Raw genomic sequence first — 21,509 nt, forward strand, 5'->3', positions numbered from 1 at the left:
TGGGATACCTACAACGGCTTTAATTGCTATTATAATCTGATAACGTTCCAACAAGGTCTTCAATCATAACATTTTACATAGCGGAATTAATAACTCATACAATTTAATTAATTCAATGCTCCGTCTTGACCCGCAGATCAAGCTAACAATTAATTAGTCAAGAGCCATAACAAAACAGCAACCGGAATTACGTAAGACTATTGAAAGATCAAACACAATCAATCACGCTTATCACCTTCAAATATCCAATCTCGAACGGAAAATCGAATCATTATTAATCTAAACATCAAATGTTCAGCTAATAATGACGGAGATAATAATCTCATTGAGTAGCGGTAATGATTGTGAAGATCACAATGAGCGTAGGAGTAAAACCAACGCGGTGCCCGCGCTCGCCTCACAATTGCACACCGCACAAAGCCCGGCACAATGCACGGCTAATTGTGCGTCGACAGCGAGATACTGTACATTGTTGGTAACATAAGAGGTACGAATCAATATCCATATTGAATTAACGGTAAGTCGTATCTCACGTCATTGGCATCAAGTTGGCATCGCTCGAACGCCTTTCTAAGCCGTTCGACATATGCCATGGCCTGCTGGAATGTATCACTGACATAAAATCAACTTCTCGATTAAATTTTGATTTCTTACACAGTTAAATGCTTCCATCTTATCTCTTCAACGAACCGTGAGATGGATGATGATTATGCTCTATGAGATTCCCGAAATTGTTCGATGTCCATGATTACGTAATCAATCTTCGTTCGCCCTCAGCGTTCGTCTTTCAACAGGCGCAAACTCATCACTCTCGACGTTATTCAAAGGCTTTTTACACCTTTTTTAGTAATTATTTCATGCTGGAGATTATATTGACGCCGAAGCTTGTTATATTACTATCCTAAGCGAACGCGGCATAAAATTAAAAACTTGCAATAAATAATAATTAGGTAGGTATACGAGTTTCTTCACAATTACTATGATCCCAAATTAAGCGTGAAATGATTAGCAAAGACTGGGTGGCACGCTGACTGGTTGCTTATGCTCCATTAAATTTCAAACAAAAAAATGAACTCGTGACCGTGAGGTACGTATATCCTTTCAAACAAAAAGAACACAGCGTCTTCATCAGATCGCAAATTTAATCGTACAATGTTGCATCTAATATAACACATTACATCCCATTTAATATGGGATTGAATAGGTTTTATTTTATGTTTTCAACAATAGGGGAAAATAAACGGACGGTAGCTGACAGTTCCCTGCGTGGAGAATCGCGAAGTGTGCGTGGGCGCAACCCGCATTGTGCTTGCGAACACACTTCGTTTCTACTGAATTAAATCCGTAACCAGTAGCAACATCGCACAACATTAATCATGTCTTAATATGGTCATTGAATCACAGATCGAAATTGAATTTGCCTAACGTTAATTCCCACGTAAATTAGACAACAATGGATGCAAAATGAAGATAGTGAATTTCAGAAATAGTAATTTGCAATGTTATTCGGGTGCGTCGAAATTGATTCATGAATCCGCCCATGACTATGACTATTTTGCATAAAAGATACAAATTGAATCAAAATTGATAAATATTATTATTTATTCATACAGTAAAATTCTAAAGTTGAGAATGGACATTTATTTCTATAATACAATGGGATTTTGACGCACAAATTTCCTTGAAATAGTATAGACTACCTTTAAGGTATAAATTATAAACCTATCCTTTTAATTATGGTGTATAAAAAATAAGCGAAGCGTTGATTTTATGACGGTTCAATGAATTATGAATAATTCGTTGTTACTTGCCAATTTTACTTCTCACATTATTATTGGTCAATTATATTCAAACGCGCCGACTCGGCCCCAATTAGCGAAAAATTAAATAACAGCTGCAAATTGTACCAAAAGGGAAAACAAAACGGTATGAACTCTTGGCCTCCTTGAACTAACTTACTACATAGTTATTAATGAAGAAGAAACAGATTATTAAAGTAAGTTGTTTTAAGGGTAGGTAATAAGTTTTTTTTTTTAATAAGGTATTTTTTAATATTCTCCTGATATCGAGTATCGACATTCTTAAACAATATTGTTCTGGTAAAACTCTGCGATATTTTGGTAGATCGATGCACAAACCAAAACGCATATATGGGATAATAAATCATCATCAGCACACCACGAGCAGACGAACGTTGAACTCTCCATTGGATTGCAGGCTTGTCAGGTTGAAAGGTGCATTAGTGCAAAATAACACGTAGCCACGAAAATTTCAATTAAGTTTAATGCACATGTCGGTCACCCCCTCCACCCGTCCACCGTCCTTACACCCACTCTCGATTTATTAAAACCGATTACGGCTAAGCCGACGCTCGCCTGACTTCGCTTGTTTTATCGCCGCTGCATTTTATTAGCCAAAATATGACGACGGTGATAATGCACCTTTACCGCTTTTATAAATCAAGATGGAAGCGATAATAATTAAAAGCTCCGGCTCGAACCACATTTACAATTAAATTTATATAAATTAAGGACACGCAAAATTGAGATTCAAATTTGATAGCTCGTAAAATGTATAATGTCAATCATTAGTATCTACAGCTAACAGCACCACTGTAGAATTTTTCTTGTCGGATCACAAAGCCTTCCTTTTATGTGTTTTCATAGAAATATACAAAAATAAAGTAATAAAACTATTTTACAGACTTAACGCTGACACCTGTTTGTGTGTAAGCTAATAAGAATGTATAATAACCTCTCATAATCGTCAGTAATCATTGGCTTCGATAACTGTCAGAAGGGCACTAAATATTGTTTGTTAAATGTCATACTTTTTTTAACGATCAACACCTTTAGATCGGGATACAAATATATGCTGATCGAAGAACAGGTGCTTATACGCTTAATTCGTGTAAATTTTAAATAATGTTCTTGATTTAATATTCAATCAAATAATCGTGCTATTAAGGAAGTGAGAGCTATAAATAATAACTTCACATGACCTGTTCCTTTGGTACAGATGCCGCTGATTTTAAATTATGGATTTTCACTACCGAGTCAATTATAGATAATTAGGTCAACAACGTACCTACATGTTGATAGAATGTTTAATTTTGTACACTTGTACAACATTAATTTATTGAACTAGATATATGACAAAACATACTTCATTCAAAATTAAATGAGAACCTAGATGTAGGTAAGTGTAGATATTTTTTTTATAAGTGTAAATAAAAAAAGGCTAAGTTTTGCAAAGAAATAACTATTCTATGATCTAAATACCAAACTAGTTAACCCACAGGAAATTACTCTACCATAGAATTATGCAAAAAGCATGACTTACATCCTCGAAATTGATACAACTATATCATTAATAAAAAAAATACTTATAAATATGTATAATACATATCGCTCGTAAAAGAATTCGCATGTCGTACACGTCCGGTGTCACCCGGCAGGTAATTGTCGCAAATTAAAACGTGATAAAAACATTAATGTCGCGTATAATAGTAATCGATCAAGATGTTACGTTTATGAATAATTTACTTTAAGTATTTTTATTAGGTTGACCATACAAACGATTTGGCGAAATGTGAATATCTACCATTTCAAATTATATGTAGGTACCTACCTAAGTAGGTACTTATATTTTGATAAATTATTACCAACCTATCAAAGGATGTAGATTTTGAAATTCTTCGACAATAAAGGAACAAAACCATGTGTATAAATTATGTTCCAACAAAACAATCTGTTTGTTTTTTTTTGTCAAAAAACTTGTTAACACTAAATCGACGCGCATAAAAACGTCCATTTTGTCAGGATTCAAACATTTTGAGCACTCATTGTCCTCGGGGTCAAATACTCGTAAATCGTCACCGGTTTACTTCTAACGAATCTCAACTAAGTTGCAGTTAAAAATGACCATAAAAATCCAATCAAATCGAAATGCATAAAACTGCAAGATGACGTCGCATATATCTTATTGCAAGAAGTGACGAGGATGATGATGATAAATATTATGGTTTTGGCTTTCATTTTTACGACGATGATGACAAATAATTTTTATTAATGCACTGTTCTTTCAACTTTTTACATTTATATATCATAAACTACATACTTAACAAACAATTGCTCGCAATCAATCCTAACCATTTTGAGAAACGAAATGTAAGGTGTCATTTGAAACAATTTTAATTTGCAAAATCGTTCAAATTATAGAAATCGCTTATGAAAACGTTGATTTAATGTATCTCCTAGCTTTATCTCCCCAATAACACGGTAATCTAAAAATTAATAGGCGATATTACAATACATTGTAAAGCAATTTAAAAACACGCTTCGTCGCCCCCTCTGATAAAAATTTGTCCCTTACATCCCGTTTTGATTGGACGGGTTGATTTATGCGCTATTTAGACATTTATTAATAGAACCCCCAAATCGTCTTAATCCTTTTCTAAAAATATATTTATGGAATCTATTTTTAAAGTTTTTCGTTAATTATAGTTTCGTGTAAGTGAACTTCCAGAATCGTCACATCAAATCTTAATGATCTAATTTAAGAATCAAAGAAAAACTTAAAAACAATATGTTTTAATCTTTAGTTATGATGCAGATGGGAAACTTCATTTGAATGGTTACGTAAAAGACCTTCATATTGATTACAAAAAATATTTTTTTATACCTTATGTATTCAGAGAACATGTACTATATCATATAAATGAACGTTTACAACCACAATATGGTAAAACAAAAAAGAAAAGATCAAGACTATTACGTCTCATCACAAACGATGAGGGGTATAATAGAGACATTTCCCCTGAGATAAAATCCTATGAGCCCACCGTGTACAGTGATTTAAAGTAACTGCACTTGCTTTATAAACATCACATAAACATAAAACGCATGCTCGTAATATACCTATTTAAATTTAACTTTTGTTGTTGGTTTACAAAATACAAATTACAAATACCTACTCTATAAATAGTTTTAATAAGAATATAACTAAAAAACGACGTGTGGCACTCGGGGACTGCCGCGGTAAAGCTATTGCATGCTTTGTAGCGACACCTCGCTCTGAATCGCGCAAGCGAAATTTTTTCGTTACAGAGCTATATATGTCGTGGCCATATCGTAGATTTGCTCATTTCATGAAATGGCCAATTTAGTTTGGCCAGATCGTTAAATTGTCAACGTTTCACGATTTGGTCATCCACATTTGGCCAGATCGTCGATCTGGCCAAACGTGGATGGCCATTTCACGAAATATGACCATTTTTGTTTCTTTTTTAAAAAGCGATTCGCTTCTGGCACTCGCCGGCCGCTGCCGCGGCACGCTCGCTTTGCTCGCTCGGCTCGTGCGTTGTTTATTAAAGTCTAACCTAACCTAACCTAACCTATATTTTATACGATCTAGCCAAATGTCGATCGACAAAATCGTGAAACGTTGACGATTTAACGATCTGATCAAACTATGTTGGCCATTTCATGAAATAAGCAAATCTACGATGTGGCCACGACATATATACAACTTTCCGACATTTTCCATTGGGGCCTTAACGGCCGGCCAGTCGAGTAGACTAGTCGTGAATTCTCTCTTTTTCGATGGAGGAATTCCACCTTCCTTCCGCCACACCTTCAAGCCACACCGCCGCCGCCCGTCGGAGTGGGGAGCGTGAGGTTTTTCGTTACGGAATTTCTCGATTCGGTCCCCGCGCTCAAGGCCCGCGATAGAACCTATGCAATAGCTTAAAAACAAAAGCTGAAATCTTCAACAAAGCTATCAGAACATCAGCCTTACAATTGAAAATGAATGTGTTCAAAAAACAATGAGAAACTTGAAACGCACCTATAGTACCTACCATATGAATGTATTGGTATTGTCTTATTTGAGTTAATAAGGTCCCCGTCCGCGTCCCTAAAAAGACTTGTCCGCGTCAAATGCAACAAGGGATGCGCCCCGATTCCCGAACAATGCCAATTTTCCGGTCACCGCCGCCGACTACGCAATTATTTAGATAAACCTCTCGGCGTGACTATAAAAACATTTTTCCCCTCCCCGACACGCTGTTTGTTGTCTTTTGGGCTTTGTGAATTTATAGCCGGGCATTACGACGGTTAGGATAAAAATGTACTTTTAATTTATCTCGTTAAAGGGTTGAAGGACGAGCGGGATCGCGAAGTAATTATTCCGGAATTGGCCACTTTAGCTGATGAATCCATTCCGAACCCTTATTGGGGTGATCGCGGAGTTTTCATTTTGCCCTGGCTGCGATTTGGTGAAGTGAAAGATTGCATTACTCTGATGAGATAAGTAAATTATGTTGAAGTCATTAATTTTACAATTAAGAAGTCGTTTGGCTTTCTACGAGAGTAATTAAAACATGATATTTGTGAATGTAGTGTAGAAACGATTAAGTGAACCGATGTTCAATTTTACTCATGCGATACATAGCAAGATTTATTTTCAGCAAAGACGCAATTGACTATTTGGCAAATAATATGGGCGTAGCCTTATCAGTTTTTCTATGCATTGTCAAAGAGAGAAACACAAAGGTAATTTAAACTACAGACTTACCTCCCGGTCTTTGTGATGATCATTTCTGTGCCCAAGTCGTGAAACTTGTCCCACAGTTCCTTGGTCTCAAGCTGGCAGTCTACAGACAATAGTTCTTCACAGTTACATGACGTCACTGGTGGAGCCAAGGGTCGAGCTGGTGATGGAGTATCCCTTTCACCTAATTCTGTTGAAGAACAATACTTTCAATGGAACAGTTCAACGTAAATTGAATCAATATCAATGAGTATCAGTGTCTTACTTGTTCGATGGATTGAAAATGTAGTAGATATTGAGTTACCAAAATAGCACTCGTTAAGTATAAATAATTGTAATACAGACGATAACAAGTACAAACGTCAACATAAATATTGAACAAATTCGCAATTCAAATCCGTCTTTAATTTAAAAATTTGACGTTAATTTGTTGTTTTTTATTACCTGCCTCCAAGCCTGCATCCGAATAGAATTAACATGTCTATTAATTACTAAATCATCACTACTAACTATTTTAATTAATATAGGTACCGTCCGAATATTGAAAACAGCATTCAAATATTTTGACGATTTTGAACACAAAATCTTTGATTCTACGCATTCACTTATACAGGATACTAGGTATATATTTTATCCAGCTATTTATTAATATCGACATCACGCAATGTTTACAGTAGTTTAAACAAAATTATAAAACATGTATGATGTAGGTATAAAAACCTAACCGTGTCGTGAAGAAATATGGGTACATATTAGTCAACGTTGTAGCAAAAATAATAAATTGCAATCTCCTTTATAATGACTAATTACATAATGACGTTATTTTTCTGAACGGTGTCGCAGGGAAAGCAAGTTAAGTTGTCACTCAGTCCGACACAAAACAATCCATCTATCAGTATAATGGTTTGATTTATATCCATAACGCATGCAATCGTGTCAAGAATTGAACTGTTGGAGAGAGAACAATGTTAATAGTTCTCCTGTTATTGTTTGCCTTTTTACACGCGTTGTTTTTTATATTACTTTGTATTTGTTTTATATCGTCAGTTAGTAACTAGTCAGCAACATTCCGAATGAACGCAGCTTATTACCGTGTTATTACGTCGCCTGTTGCAAAAGATTTTTCACTCGCACAGTCTTGTGTTTTGTTAAGGTGATAAATATCTCGCTACATTGTATTTTTATATGTGAATTGTTAAATTAATTTTTGTTGGCTTCTTTCAAAAATGATATGTTCTCTTGGCGAGGAGAGGTCGCATGTGCGTTACTAAGCCCTGCAAGTATAGCACTCATTTCGTTTCGTAAAATTTCGTTTTTGAGAAAGTCAGGCTAATAAATAGGTACGCACAAACAATTGACAATCATCTCATTTGCAATCAATTGAGCAATAGATAAGCAAAATTAGTAGCACATACTGCCGACGATTCTCTAATGGCGCCGAGTACTTACGAACTTTGTGAGAAACAATGTGAGAATATTTTTTTATTATGTTAATAACAGTTGCTGTAATCACAACTTCAATTTACTTTTTGCGTCACAATGAGTGAATACTGGAGGTATTGTGTGTCAAAAGTGTAATTAACAGCATGCACTTTATACGTTTTAAAAACGGAGTCCGCATTTTTATAATAACGGAACAAGCTTCCATAAAAACTGATACGATTGTTGTATCCAGATAAAATTCATTACATTAATGTAAATGAATAAATTTAAATGAATTGCACATTAGTCTCGTAAAAAGGGCTGTTTAATGGTCTTTCTTTAATTTTAGTGTGTTTTAAGATTACGGTTTACTTTTCTTTTATGTATGAAGTTGTTTATAATTGGCAAATTATCTTCCAAGTTATTGAAGATTTATTAACGTGATCAATCAGACAAATGCATTATATTATGAATTTAAGAGAGATAAACGAAGATACATATGTAAATCTAATGTAATATCAGTGTAAGCGATAAAACCAAGAATTTTATACAATTTACAAAACGGCTCTACATTAACTAGGTACGAGAAAAAAAAAAGACGGGTTGCACTCCGGGAGTGCCGGCAGAAGACGTGAAAACTTGATTATTAACGTTCAGCATGTTTGATATTTTGGAAAGGTATCCGTCTTACGCATGGAATATAAGGGCTAAAAAAAATCCGCTTTTTCGATCAGGCCACGTGTCCTGACGCGAGTTTAAGATTTTATACCCAACGCCGCTAAAGAAGTTTTCACTTAAATAATCATTCAAAATATTTGTAGTTACTTTTCTATATTCGGTATGTTATCTTCTCTTAGATACCTATACTACTTATTTATTTTTGACATAGGTACATATAGGTACAAAATCTGTACAAATTTGGTTTCATTTTTTTTATTAATGGATTGTCCTAGGCAGGTTCTATGCAACAGATCTTGTTACCTATAAGTGGAAAAAAGATATGTGTTTCTAATCAGCAAACAGTGTCAGTTGTCCTTGATTAATGTAATGTTAGATTAAATGTACACTTTGATAATTAATATTTGTTAAAACGAAAAGTTTATTTATTTGGCTGAAAGTTAATCTCAGAAATGACTACCTTCTTCAAATTTATTAATCATTTTAGAGTAGTAGATATTAGTAGTAGCCCAAAGATCAAAGAAGGCTACGTAGTAACTAACTATAATTATATTCATTTGTGACACTACGACCAAAGTGAACGTCGTACCTATTCTACGCAAACGCAGCCTCTTTTATCTTATTTATATTTATTAACAATAAACATATTTACTCAAATCACATACGTACAAGACACAAGAAGACCTATGACAGATCCCCGTACTATGATCTCAGGCTGGTTGCAGTCTTGCAGAGCTTGACCGACCGTCAGTGCGTAGGTACCGTCGGTCCTGACGATACGCATCAACAATTGTATGACTATGACACTATACGCATGACAATAAGCGTGCGTATGGTCGGTCTAGCTATGAACGGTTTTATGAATTTCCATACATACGACAAGCGCGACTGACGTACGCACTGATGGTCGGTCAAGCTCTGCAACCAGCCTTAGAGCGGTATTGGTTGTCTGGCGTCATCACTTTCCCACACTGGAAATAATCTCTAATAATATTATAAAGTGAGTTTGTTTGTTTGAACGCCCTAAGCTCGGGAACTACTGGTCCGATTAGAAAAATTATTTCGGTGTTAGATAGCCCATTTATCGAGGAAGGCTATAGGCTATATATATCATCACGCTAAGACCAACAGGAGCGCAGCCACGCGGGTGAATAGCAGCTAGTAGATAATAATGATAATAATAACTATATTCACCTGAAGACGGTGCAGGGGAAGGTATAGCATGGTCAGAGGCGTCCCTCTCACCGTCGGAGCACTGTTCCACATCCACCTCCACGTCCTCATCAGGTACTGGCGACCGGCTTGAAGCAGCCGAGCTGATGGATGCTGGCGAACTTTGTCTGGACACAGGATCTGTTTACAAATTGAGGTATAAACAGATTGGTTTTATGCGAATATGTATTATGTATAGATTTTGGAATAAAAGACTTTCAACAGTTTAACCAAGTTTTTTCAAGCGTAGAGTGAACAGGTACCTTCTAGGGAAGCGCGTTCCATCTTAGACCACATCTCAGCTTAACATCAGGCGAGATTGTGGTCAAGCGCTTCCCTATTACCAATAAAAAAAAAACCAATAGGTATAATATACCTACATACTTAAATATAATTAATCGCGGCGTTTCGATCATTGCTCGATTGAATAAATCGCAGGAAAAATAACAGAAATTGCATACATTGCTCCCAAAATATAATCTTATAAGAACATTTAATATTTTCGCTGGTTTATAGCGAAAATCTATAGGCTAGGTACCTATAGATATTTCCTTTCCACTATTTTAAAACTGTATGTCACAGATTTTATAAGATAAATTATTGCAACAAAATGTTCTTATAAGATTGTATTTTGGAAGCAATGTTTGTTGCTCTTGATTTTTATACAAACTCAAGATATAGACTCTTGATTTTTATATTAGTACTAGTGGTCCGCCCCGGCTTCGCCCGTGGTACCTACATGTTTAAACTATCCTATCTCTCAAGTTGGATCGAACTGCACATGGTGTGCGAATTTTATTATAATCTGTTTAGTGGTTTAGGAGTCCATTGAGGACAAACATTGTGACACGAGATTTATATATATTAAGATTTAAAATAAAAATAAATCTATATAATTTTAAGTGATCTCTACCTTAATCAAATATTCATTTAAAATTTTGTTCTAGGTATAGGGTAAACTCACCTAATTGTGTGACTCACTTAATTCGGAGATACAACGTTTGGACTCTTACACAGCGTTATAGGAGTAAAATCCAATACATTAAAATTAACCCTATGGTAGGATAATAAAGCTTCTTTTCGTGTGCAAATTTTTGTTAAGATCGTGCGAGTGAAATAGTAACAATCACGGGATTTGTCATTGCGCCCGCCATGTTTGACGTTTCACCGGTAGCGTGCGACTATGCTGTCATTATTTAATTAATTTTAAATAGAAAAGATGAGTTTAAGTTCATGATACTTTGACAATTAATTGTTAAAAACATATATTTAATGATACCGACAAAGGCCTTACTAATTTCTCATTTGTTTTTGCATAATACCTTATTTCCTGGGTTCAAAAAGTTAACGATTCTCAAGATTGCAACTCAAAACAGTGTCACCGAATTAACCAAGCAAACTTTTATTATTTTCAATTCGTGTATTAATAATTGTCTTCAGTACGTATACGTTAGTTGTTTAAGTCAGAAAATATTTATTTTTTACTCAGGTAAAAAAGTAGGATCGCTTTCAAGCATTTTAAAAAAGTCCGTTATTTTTTTATCACATAATTAAGTGAGTTACTTTTTTTTTATTTTAGACAGCATGGAGGAAGACAAAAATAAAGATAGAAAATATAATGAAACAACCCTGACATCCGCAATTCAAAGTATTCTGCAGTCAAAAATGAGTCCGTACACACTACACACAAACAATTTATGAAGTCCAATATTGTTTTTTATTGTTCCCCTCTTTTGATAGTTTCTCGTTGATTAATAAATACATAATTATTAGTTTCAATATGTTATATTTTTTATTAATTTTATTTTTTTGTTACTTTTGTGTTAAAAAATAATAAATACTCGCTTAATTCGGTTATAACAGAATTAGAGAAGTACTATCACCGAATTATAGTGATTGTCACAGAATTAGACAAGTCATCGCGGTTTGATTAAGCTCATTTTACGCTGAGTTAATTCATATGTGTTAAAATTACACTTGCTCATATGCTAAATAGAAGACTGGTTAATGTTCCTATTAAAAATAAAAATAAAATTTATAAAGTTAAACCTGATTTTTTTTTCATATTCTGTTTTGTCACAGAATTAGATGAGTCGACCCTACTTAGGTAACGAAAGATCCAGAAAAGTTTGATTTTATTGAGATTTTGATTAAATTTATACATAAAATTTACTAATCTGCAAGTATACCTATTAACAGTTTTTTTTTATCCCGGTTGAAACAGACACCTAATTGTTAGTTAAAGCGAATTTGTAGCATAGATAACGAGTTGTTTTCACGTAAATTTAATACATTCTTAATAAACGTCGCAATTTTATAGAAGTTCTGTATAATGTGTGTAAGAAAAATGAGGCAATATCACATACAATATTACGATAACATTATAAGTCGCAAGTAACCGCTAGCTAGTTAGAGCATATTGTAGCTGCATTAGGGATTGTAAATCATGTTGTTACTAAAGGTTTTACGATAGAAATAATTTAATAATTGTACATAAACCAGTACGGGTCGTAAAAATAAAATTTTTGTAGCCCTGTTGACCTTTTACCGTCGCATAAATATAATATTACCATGCCGTAGTTTAGATATTATTCAGCTGGAATGGCTAAAAATGTTAAAATGCTGTAATTTTAGTATTACAACAAATCACATAATGTTAGTTATCAAATATAATTACAAACTTACAATGTAATATTATGTCTACCATTGTAGGTATCTATTTTACAATGTCTTTTACCTACTTTATAATTTTTGTTTGGTGTAATTTGATGTTGCATTTTGTTACCTACCAGTGTACCTCATGATGCCTTTCTTTACGTTGTTGTTTATGAAAGAAGAAACTGTATTAAATATTATAAAAAATCCGTATTCCGGTAGAGCCTTTTCAATAAGTAATTGGATGATATTATAGTAACAAAACGTTCTTACAAGGTGAATAATGCCGATTTATATTTATTCTCAAACTAAAGAAATTCATTGCAGAATGTTACAAAAAAAGTGATTATGATTAAGAAGTCAAAATGGAAATGTATTGTTATGGCGTATAATTATAATGCCCATAACATAGCTTACCTTAATTAGGCCATAATAAAAAGAACTACAGCAATAAATTCGGACGGTTTTTTATATCCTAATTTGATGTCGAAAAATGTGGGTATAGACTATAGAGGTATCGTGTACGCGGTTCCGCACAATTAATCCCAAATAACGAAGTGACCCGCAACACGACGCCCGCGCCTGCGTACGCGCAGCGCCAATTAGTTCACCACTTTTGTTATATGTTGCCGTTTTATTGACAAATAAAAGTGTTACTTTCATTGTTATTGACACTTAACAGAGCTGCTAGCTTTGTTTTATTTGGGTACTAGCTGTTGCCCGCGACTTCGTCCGCGATTACGTCGTTTTTCGTCATTCGTCGTTTAAAAAAAAATACGTGACACTTTATTTTTGAATGTTCTTAATTATTGTCTCTTATAAAATTTAACTACATTAAAATTGAACACTGATAAGTAAATCTAAAGACAACATGAACGAATGTGATTTAAATTCTACATTACTTAGTATTTCAAATAATAATCTAAATTAAATGTAGATTAACAGTTTGAGCGCACCATTATAGAATATGTACCTAAGTATTAAATTACGTCAGTATACATAGTAACTTTACTAAAAACACGATGACTTTCTTTCGCGCTCGGTACCACAAACTAAGCATGTTTGTGGTACGTGGCCCGCGTCACTTGACCCCCCGCGAGTTCCCCTCCGTTGCTATGCGAAAATACATTCGTTGCTCTACTGTAGGAAAAATTGTAATACTGTGGCCTGGGCGTTATAACACGTCCAGGGAGTTCCTGAGTGCCGATATCACCATCTTGAGGAAAAGCTTCTAATGTCGATTTAAAACTGCATACATACGAATTAACCTGTTCTAAAATAATTGTGAAATGAGTTCAGTTTTAAATTTGAGAAATATTGATTTCTTGTATTCCACTATTCGTTGTAGTCGAATACAAAATATATTTAAACAAACTTAGGTTGGCCTTCAGGCAAAAGGGATCCTATCAAATGGTAAACTTGACCTTGTATCTTAAAAGTAAGCATGAAAGGACCTTCTGATAATTATTGAGCACCAAAGGATCATTTGAAACGCACTACTATAAGAGCGAATATTGTCTAATAACAGTTTAGATTGCACAGTATGTTCCTCTAAAAGTAGTGATTTCAAAGGTTCCGGTGTATCTTCAAACGAAAGCCGTCTCCTTACTCCACTTTAAAGCATGTAAAGCATGCAAAGAACATACTACGTTAATATCGCATATACAGAAGATGATCTGTAATAAATTGTGAGGTTATAAGCAAACCCACTTTTATATTTGTCGGACCACACCACCGAATTCGTAGATTGTTTACCTCTAAGTCATCAAGACTATGACGAAATCGTCTGCAGTAAGACGGGCCATATCTCGCTATTCGTCCGTTTTCAGAGACTGAATAATTTCAATTCTTAATCTTTCATTAAACAAATATTAATCGTTCTTGTCTCAAATAATTGTAATATTCGCGTCCCTACTCTAGTCATTGCTTATGCTCATGTTCATCTTCAAGAGATCGAATAATATTATGATACACCCTATCATTTGTCAAACGGTCTTCATATTGAGTAAAGTTTCAGATTCTCGAGATAAAATATGACTGTCGTGATCAGTAGTGAGACGTAATTCCCTCTCAGTGAGGGTTTCGGTCTAACGGGATAATAGGGGAAACCGGGTTTGTTTGTCTCACGGGTTGGTTGTCACAGCGGTCTTAACACAAAACTGAACTATCGAATAAGTCTGTTGAAAAGCGTGGCAAAAGCGATACAGTGACAACGCTGTCCCCACTTCGCGTCAGACCGCCCCGATCTGCCGTGAGGGCCTTTTTTTTTTAGTGGGGAAATCTTGCATAGATACCCACGGCCTCCGGGGAAGAGGCCGTGGGTTATGTCGGATTCCTACCGACCAAAACCCCACTGTGTTCCGTCGAGCCGCATCAACGACAGGGCCACGGGTATGTGTAGAATTCATCCGTGACTGCCGTGAGGGCCTCACAAGTGTTTATAGTTTTCGCACAGATTTTTAATGATATGAGGACCGAATATGGTCCTCATAACATCACCATCAGAAAAAAGGAAATATTTTTAATTGTGAAAAAATATTAATATGATTAACACTATTTTAACATAAAATATTATAAGTCTGTGAGTGTGTAAAAAAAAAGACGGGTTGCACTCCGGGAGTGCCGGCAGAAGTGAAAACTTGATTATTAACGTTCAGCATGTTTGATATTTTGGAATGGTAGGTATCTGTCTTACGCATGGAATAAGGGCTAAAAAAACTAACATCCGTCACGCTTTTTCGATGGTCACGTGTCCTGACGCGAGTTTAAGATTTTATACCCAACGCCGCTAAAAAAGTTTTCACTTCAATAAATCCAGCTAATAACACATCAAACTTATGTTTATAATTAAGTATACGACATGAAAATATATTAATTACCAAGCAATAATAATACAGATAAATACTGAACATAAGTATAATAGTATTAAGTAGTATTAGTTAAAATATACTTTGACTGTTAGTCAAAGTTTATTTTTACTAACAACATGTAAATGAAGAAGAAATAATAATTACCAACGAACTAACCTTTTCTATAATACTTAACACGGCACATTTTTCAAATTATCTTGCTCAACTCTGCTCAAAAATTTGAGGGTTTTGTTGGAACTTTAATGTGTCAAAACTATGATATATCTAAACTACTATACTACTTGAAATAACTTGCATGCGGAAATGCTCATTACAATTGTGAATCTAAAGAATAACTAACAACATACTATTCAATTTTATTGAGCTGATGAATATCTTTTGCCTGGAAGAGATCACTGTCTCCTAATAAATATACTGTGTTTTCTTATAAAATCTTTACATAATTTATTTTATTTAGTAGTTTAGTTTTTGTTATTTTTATGTAAAAATGAGCTTGAGCAATGAGCTTATACATATTTGGCAAAAGTATACATAAATTTTTTATAATTTCAGGACCGCAACTTAAATGGGGCGCTCGGAAAATATGCCTATGGGTTATTAATAGAGAAATGATACACAACAAAGTTATGTTGGATCCATTTTATTTATAAATAATGAAAATGATATATTTATAAAATATAAAACATATTAGTTATGTAAAATGATTAAAAATAAATAAATGAAGCAACTACGATTCAAAGAAAACATCTTTTTCAGTGTGTAAATGCTCTTAGCAATCCTGGATGATGAACTGTATATCATGTACTCTGATCCCAGTACGGTCGGTACCTCGATAGCCATAACGATAAATATTATAATCAGATAACCGCAAAGTCAAAATAAAAACATTACTTGTACAGTTGTGAGTGCAAAATTTACGTTTCATTTGGCAATAACATTTTTTCGGTACTAAAACGTAGTAGTTTGATATGTGACTGGCTGCCCCTCCTCTCCTTCCTGAAAAATATCCTCCAAAATTTCCCGAGATACTTCCAATGATTGAACCATTATGATTAACACTATTATTGATATTGATCAATGATTGAACCATTGGACGTTGGACATTAACTTCAGTCAAAAATTAACGAAGCGGATGATTACTAATTTCCACTTAATCCTCGCTGCCACTATCTTTATCATCAAATCATCAATTTTCAAGTGGTGTTGTAAAATTGTCAGCAGAAATCGTCTTCCAAAGGCGATATAATTTTATGAGCATTGAATCTGTAAATAAAAAAATCAAAAGTTAACTGTAAATCTATAAAAAAAGCTACTTACAAATAAAATTTTATCAAAAACTACTGTTCCCAATGCACCTCAAAATCTTGTAAAAGTCATATATAAAAGAATAATACCAACAAAACACATGAATTGCTATCATTATAAAAAAATAAATACCTGTATCATGTAACAACTTACCTTTAGTGGGAACGCATGACGGTGAAAATTCACAAAACACTAAGATTGCATTTGATATTTTTGGTTTTATGGCATTCAATAGTCAAAAGTCGATTTCTCTGTCCCTATGTTCCTTTGTATGCTTAAATCTTTAAAACTACGCAACGGATTTTGATGCGGTTTTTTAAATAGATAGACTAATTCAAGAGCAAGGTTTTAGTATATAATTTATTAGGTTTTAGACAAAGCGGGCGAAGCCGCGGGCGGTAAGCGAGTAAATTTATAAAACACGAAGATTTTTAAAATTGTAACTAATGAACACAATCAATATTAGATTAATTACTGTAGATAATGGTGTCTAGTTTTACTTAAAATAATAAACATCTACCCTCACTTTAAAAAAATGTAGTATATTTATTATTTACACGAAATATACCTTATAGGGAAGGGAAGATATGGGTTAAAGAGTTAAATAAATAACATGATTATATTTAAATTATTAATTTTCAACAGTGTATTCAGTAGTGTTAACATGTAAATTGATTTGATTTTTACGAAATCTCATAGATGGCGCTGTCACAAAATTAACATTATACAACTTACATTCTTTAAACTATGTTTCTCTTCCCAAGTTACTTAAATGGCATAATTTTTATAGTTTCAATCTAGATATTGTCAAACAACATTTATATATGCGTCATTTAATTATTAATTTCCAATAGTTAATGTGTGTTTGATTTTTATAACACTGGCTATAGATGGCGCTGTTTCAAATTTGTCTTTATACTGCTAAGATTCATTTAACTGTTTCTCTGCCAAAATAACATAAATGACGTAGTTTTTATAGTGTAAAGGTAGATAATAGCATGGCTTACTCAAAAACAACATTTAAACATGAGTCTTTAGATTGTACGCTGTCGTAGTACACGGAATATGTAAGAAAAATAAAGGTTCACAGCTCCTCCCCCGTAGGTGATAGCTTGATAATATGTAGCCTATAGCCTCACCCGACCTGTTAGTAATATTCATGCAAAATTTGAAGTCAATCTATGCAGTACTTTTCGAGATTAGCCCAGACAAACATACAGACAAACAGACAAACAGACAAACAGACAAACAGACAAAAATTCTAAAAACTATGTTTTTGGCTTCTATATCGATTATAGATCACGGCCCAAGTATTCTTTTAAAAAAATATTCAATGTACAGTTTTGACTTTCCTACGATTTTATTATATGTATAGATTAAAGCCATCATAGGAATGCAAATTTTTTTTTTTAATTTTTTTTTCATAGGCAATAACCACGGAGCGAGGGAGTAAGCTAGGTATATTACCTACCTACTTAATACTTATCGTGACGAACATTTTTTATTTTTATTTTGATTGTTATGATGATATTTCATGTCCAGAACCTACACAGTACTAACAGTTAGGTAATCAGACCACCCCCATATTTCCAATTTTTTATACCAAGAGTCACCGATTTCTTGCAAAAAACAATTGACAATTATTTGCAAAAGGCACCTTATAAAATACCTAGTATCTAGTAAAATTACAATAAAACAGATTATAATCTAGTACGGGACAATGGTTAGTTTATTGTATGATCGTAAGGTTGAGTAATAAAGTTACTTATACCTTTATTTAATTATTGTAATTACCCATACCAAAGCATCACTCACACCACTCATATTTTGATATGAAAGTTCGAAAACTATTTATGATATCTATGACTGGCTCAATGAATCTAAGGTATTTAAAAAATAAAGAAGCTTTCAAAAGGTGCTTTTTTATAACAATAGCTATTTTTAGGTTTTCAATCCTCTATTTTTTGTTTCCTACGTGTTTTATAGTTAGCTTATCTATTTTTACACATTCTTACAAGAATGTCATTGATTTATGACACAAAACGTTTCATAGTACCTTACCTATAGGATATAGTTTCCAATTTTAGACACTATATTATCAGGTAGCAGATGGTAGGCGTAAACAAAGCATAAATGGATAGGTACCTACTGAGTAGTTAATTAAAACTCATTCTACCTATTTTAAGTGACTAGATAATGTTTTTCAAAAATAGGATCTATTAATTAGGTAGGTACCTACCTATTTCATGTGGAAATCCGGGATAAGGTAGGTATTGGTAGGTACCAACCTATATAGTTTGGCTACTACCTACCTACCTACATATTAGAATTTATTGAATCAATTAAGGCATTCAATAGGTAGGTATTTTAAATACCTAATAAAAAGCATAGGTACCAAATTTTTTCATGCTTTGATACCGATGTCACAACAAAGCATTAATATGACAATATTGATGTTGAATTTGCGCAAAATAAACAATAAATAAATACCTAGGTACCCATCCATAAATATCTTCCTAGATAATAGAGTTAAAATTACTAGGTAACAAATGTGAAAACTATTTTTAAACTCTGATGTTATCTAACTAACTACCTAATCAATATTATTTTAATTAAGTAGGTAATAGATTTGAACAATAGCAAATAAATACTTCTTTGTGTCATACCTATTTTAAATAAGAAACTAGGTACCTATGTTTTATGAAAAATGTAGAGTTTTGTGCAAGAAGTGTGCAAGAAGCTTATTAATGTATTTTTAATAAACATACGAAAAGGGTTTACCTATAGATACCTAGGTATTACCTATTACCACTTACCAGTTATATTGTAAAAATGTAAAGAAAAATCTCTTTTAATTGCATAAGTAGGTATCCAATTTATAATATAGGTACCTAAAGTATCCTTCCGAGTTAGGATTATTTACAAATTAGACATAAAAGGTACATAGGTATAAGTAAATAATTTAACTAGGTACGATATAGCACACACTTCTAGGAAATAAAACTACCTACCTACCTTAGGTAGTTTCACCACCGCGGCCGACGGTTTTGCATAAAATGTTTATCTGGTCATATCAAAATACCTAATAAAAGTCTCTAAACATTACTTATTTAGTCATGTTGTCTTTTTTGGTAGGTATCCCAGTTATATTTTAATAAACATTTTTATCTTTGATATTAATTTTTTTATTTAAATTTAAATAACTTGGCGATGAATATTCCGAAAATGCAATATACAAAAAATAGGTATTCCTTAAAGCTCTGGAAAAAGTTGAAAAGCTCGTGTTTTTCTTATTTAAAATTCTAGTCTTCTTAAAATATGTCACAGTGGATTTTAATATCATACAAAAGATAAAGGATAATATAATTTTTCAGTTAGGCCTATCTCACCGATGAAGGTTGGCGATCGCGCGACGGCAACAGGGCTGCGCGGCTGCTCCGCGCTGCGGGCCATGATGGCGGCTATCGAGAAGTCCGTCGCGCGGGTCTTGCTCTCCTCCGCCACCATCCTGGAGCCGGACCACCCGTCCACATCCATCAACACCTCAGTTCCACAGTACCTCACCGGACCGTCCGACACATCCTCAACCATACCGCACGACAGTCGAACACATTACGGGCACTAGAACGCGATTGCCGATTGTCTATGCTTTGCTGTGCACACGAGAGCGAACAGAACGGAGGCCGAGCACGGACTGACGCGCGGGAGAGGCGCCACGTGCGGGGCGGGGCGGGGGGCGTTGCCGCCTCCCCATCAGCCACTCGCTACCCGCGCGGCACCCCTCGACCCACTCATAACAATATCACATTATTATTTAATTTGTATTCCATATCACTTACCGACTGTCACAATTCATCGTTAGCTTTTCATTCGTCATGCCTATAACATTCGAATTACAGTTAACTTGTTCGATTATATATCAGTAAAATTGCGACATTTACGTTATTTTTACGTACAAGAACACTTTTTATCGCGAAATTATAATTAAACTGTTTATTATAATAGAAAAACATAGAAACACGGTAAAATAGAACGCGGGCGCAATCATAATAACAAGTTTCTGCGCCGCCCATTAATGTAAACATACAGTGTAGAGAGAGATGGCGCGCAATGAAATTGTCGCGTTTTACGCGCGCTAGAGAGAGACGCCCTCTTTTATAGAGGTTTTCTTAAAACATTACGTTAAGCCGACACTCTACGATACGACTCAAATAGAACTCTCTACATAGAGTTTCCATATTTATTTTTCGACTTTCTAATTTTCTTATTATTTATATTTACCGTTACATTAATAGTATAGGAATACAAATCTACTAATAAGGTACTTATATTTGCAAATTGCAATGAAATAGGTAGGTCTACTAACTAGGTATTCTAAGTAAAAATATTAAATTTTATAAAAAAAAAATGTTTTTATTTTTTTTTACAGAGGAACAGAAACAAGTCTATCACAGACAACAGAACTAGGTTAATAGGCTATTATTTTTCTAAGACGCCTCATCACCTAGTACATAGGTAGATACCTATGCGATTAGGCGATAGAAAAAAGCAATTTTCTCCTTTTTTTTTAAGATTAAGTAGGTCAGGTTAATTTAAATTTACTGGTTCTCTATTTCAGAAAATTTATTGTGATACCTACGTAGGTAACCTTCATACCCAAATACGGTAAACGCACCAGTCATGGTCACTTTAATGTTGTTAAATTTTATTTTCCGAAATACTTATAATTATCTGATTAAAACCATGTATGTTTCAAAACTGTTGATATTGATTAAGGCAGGATTCCTATAAACACGAAAGCTTATAAATAGGTCT

At 34.0% G+C, this 21,509-nt stretch overlaps 1 protein-coding gene across 1 annotated transcript in view; it reads right to left on the minus strand.

Annotated features, from left to right (window-relative positions):
• LOC123690753 (T-box transcription factor TBX20-like) overlaps nt 1-20,375 on the minus strand; it is a 64,345-nt gene extending 43,970 nt beyond the window's left edge. Inside the window, exons 1-3 of the mRNA XM_045634856.1 lie at nt 20,084-20,375; nt 9,847-10,005; nt 6,577-6,742 (exon numbers count right to left, since the gene is read on the minus strand). Of these exons, the coding sequence (XP_045490812.1) occupies nt 6,577-6,742; nt 9,847-10,005; nt 20,084-20,285 (527 nt within the window). The 5' untranslated portion in view covers nt 20,286-20,375. The remainder of the gene's footprint in view (nt 1-6,576; nt 6,743-9,846; nt 10,006-20,083) is intronic.
• Nucleotides 20,376-21,509: the final 1,134 nt, after the last annotated feature.

Source organism: Colias croceus, chromosome 3 (genome assembly GCF_905220415.1).
Source record: "Colias croceus chromosome 3, ilColCroc2.1".
NCBI classification, from domain to species: Eukaryota; Metazoa; Arthropoda; class Insecta; order Lepidoptera; family Pieridae; genus Colias; species Colias croceus.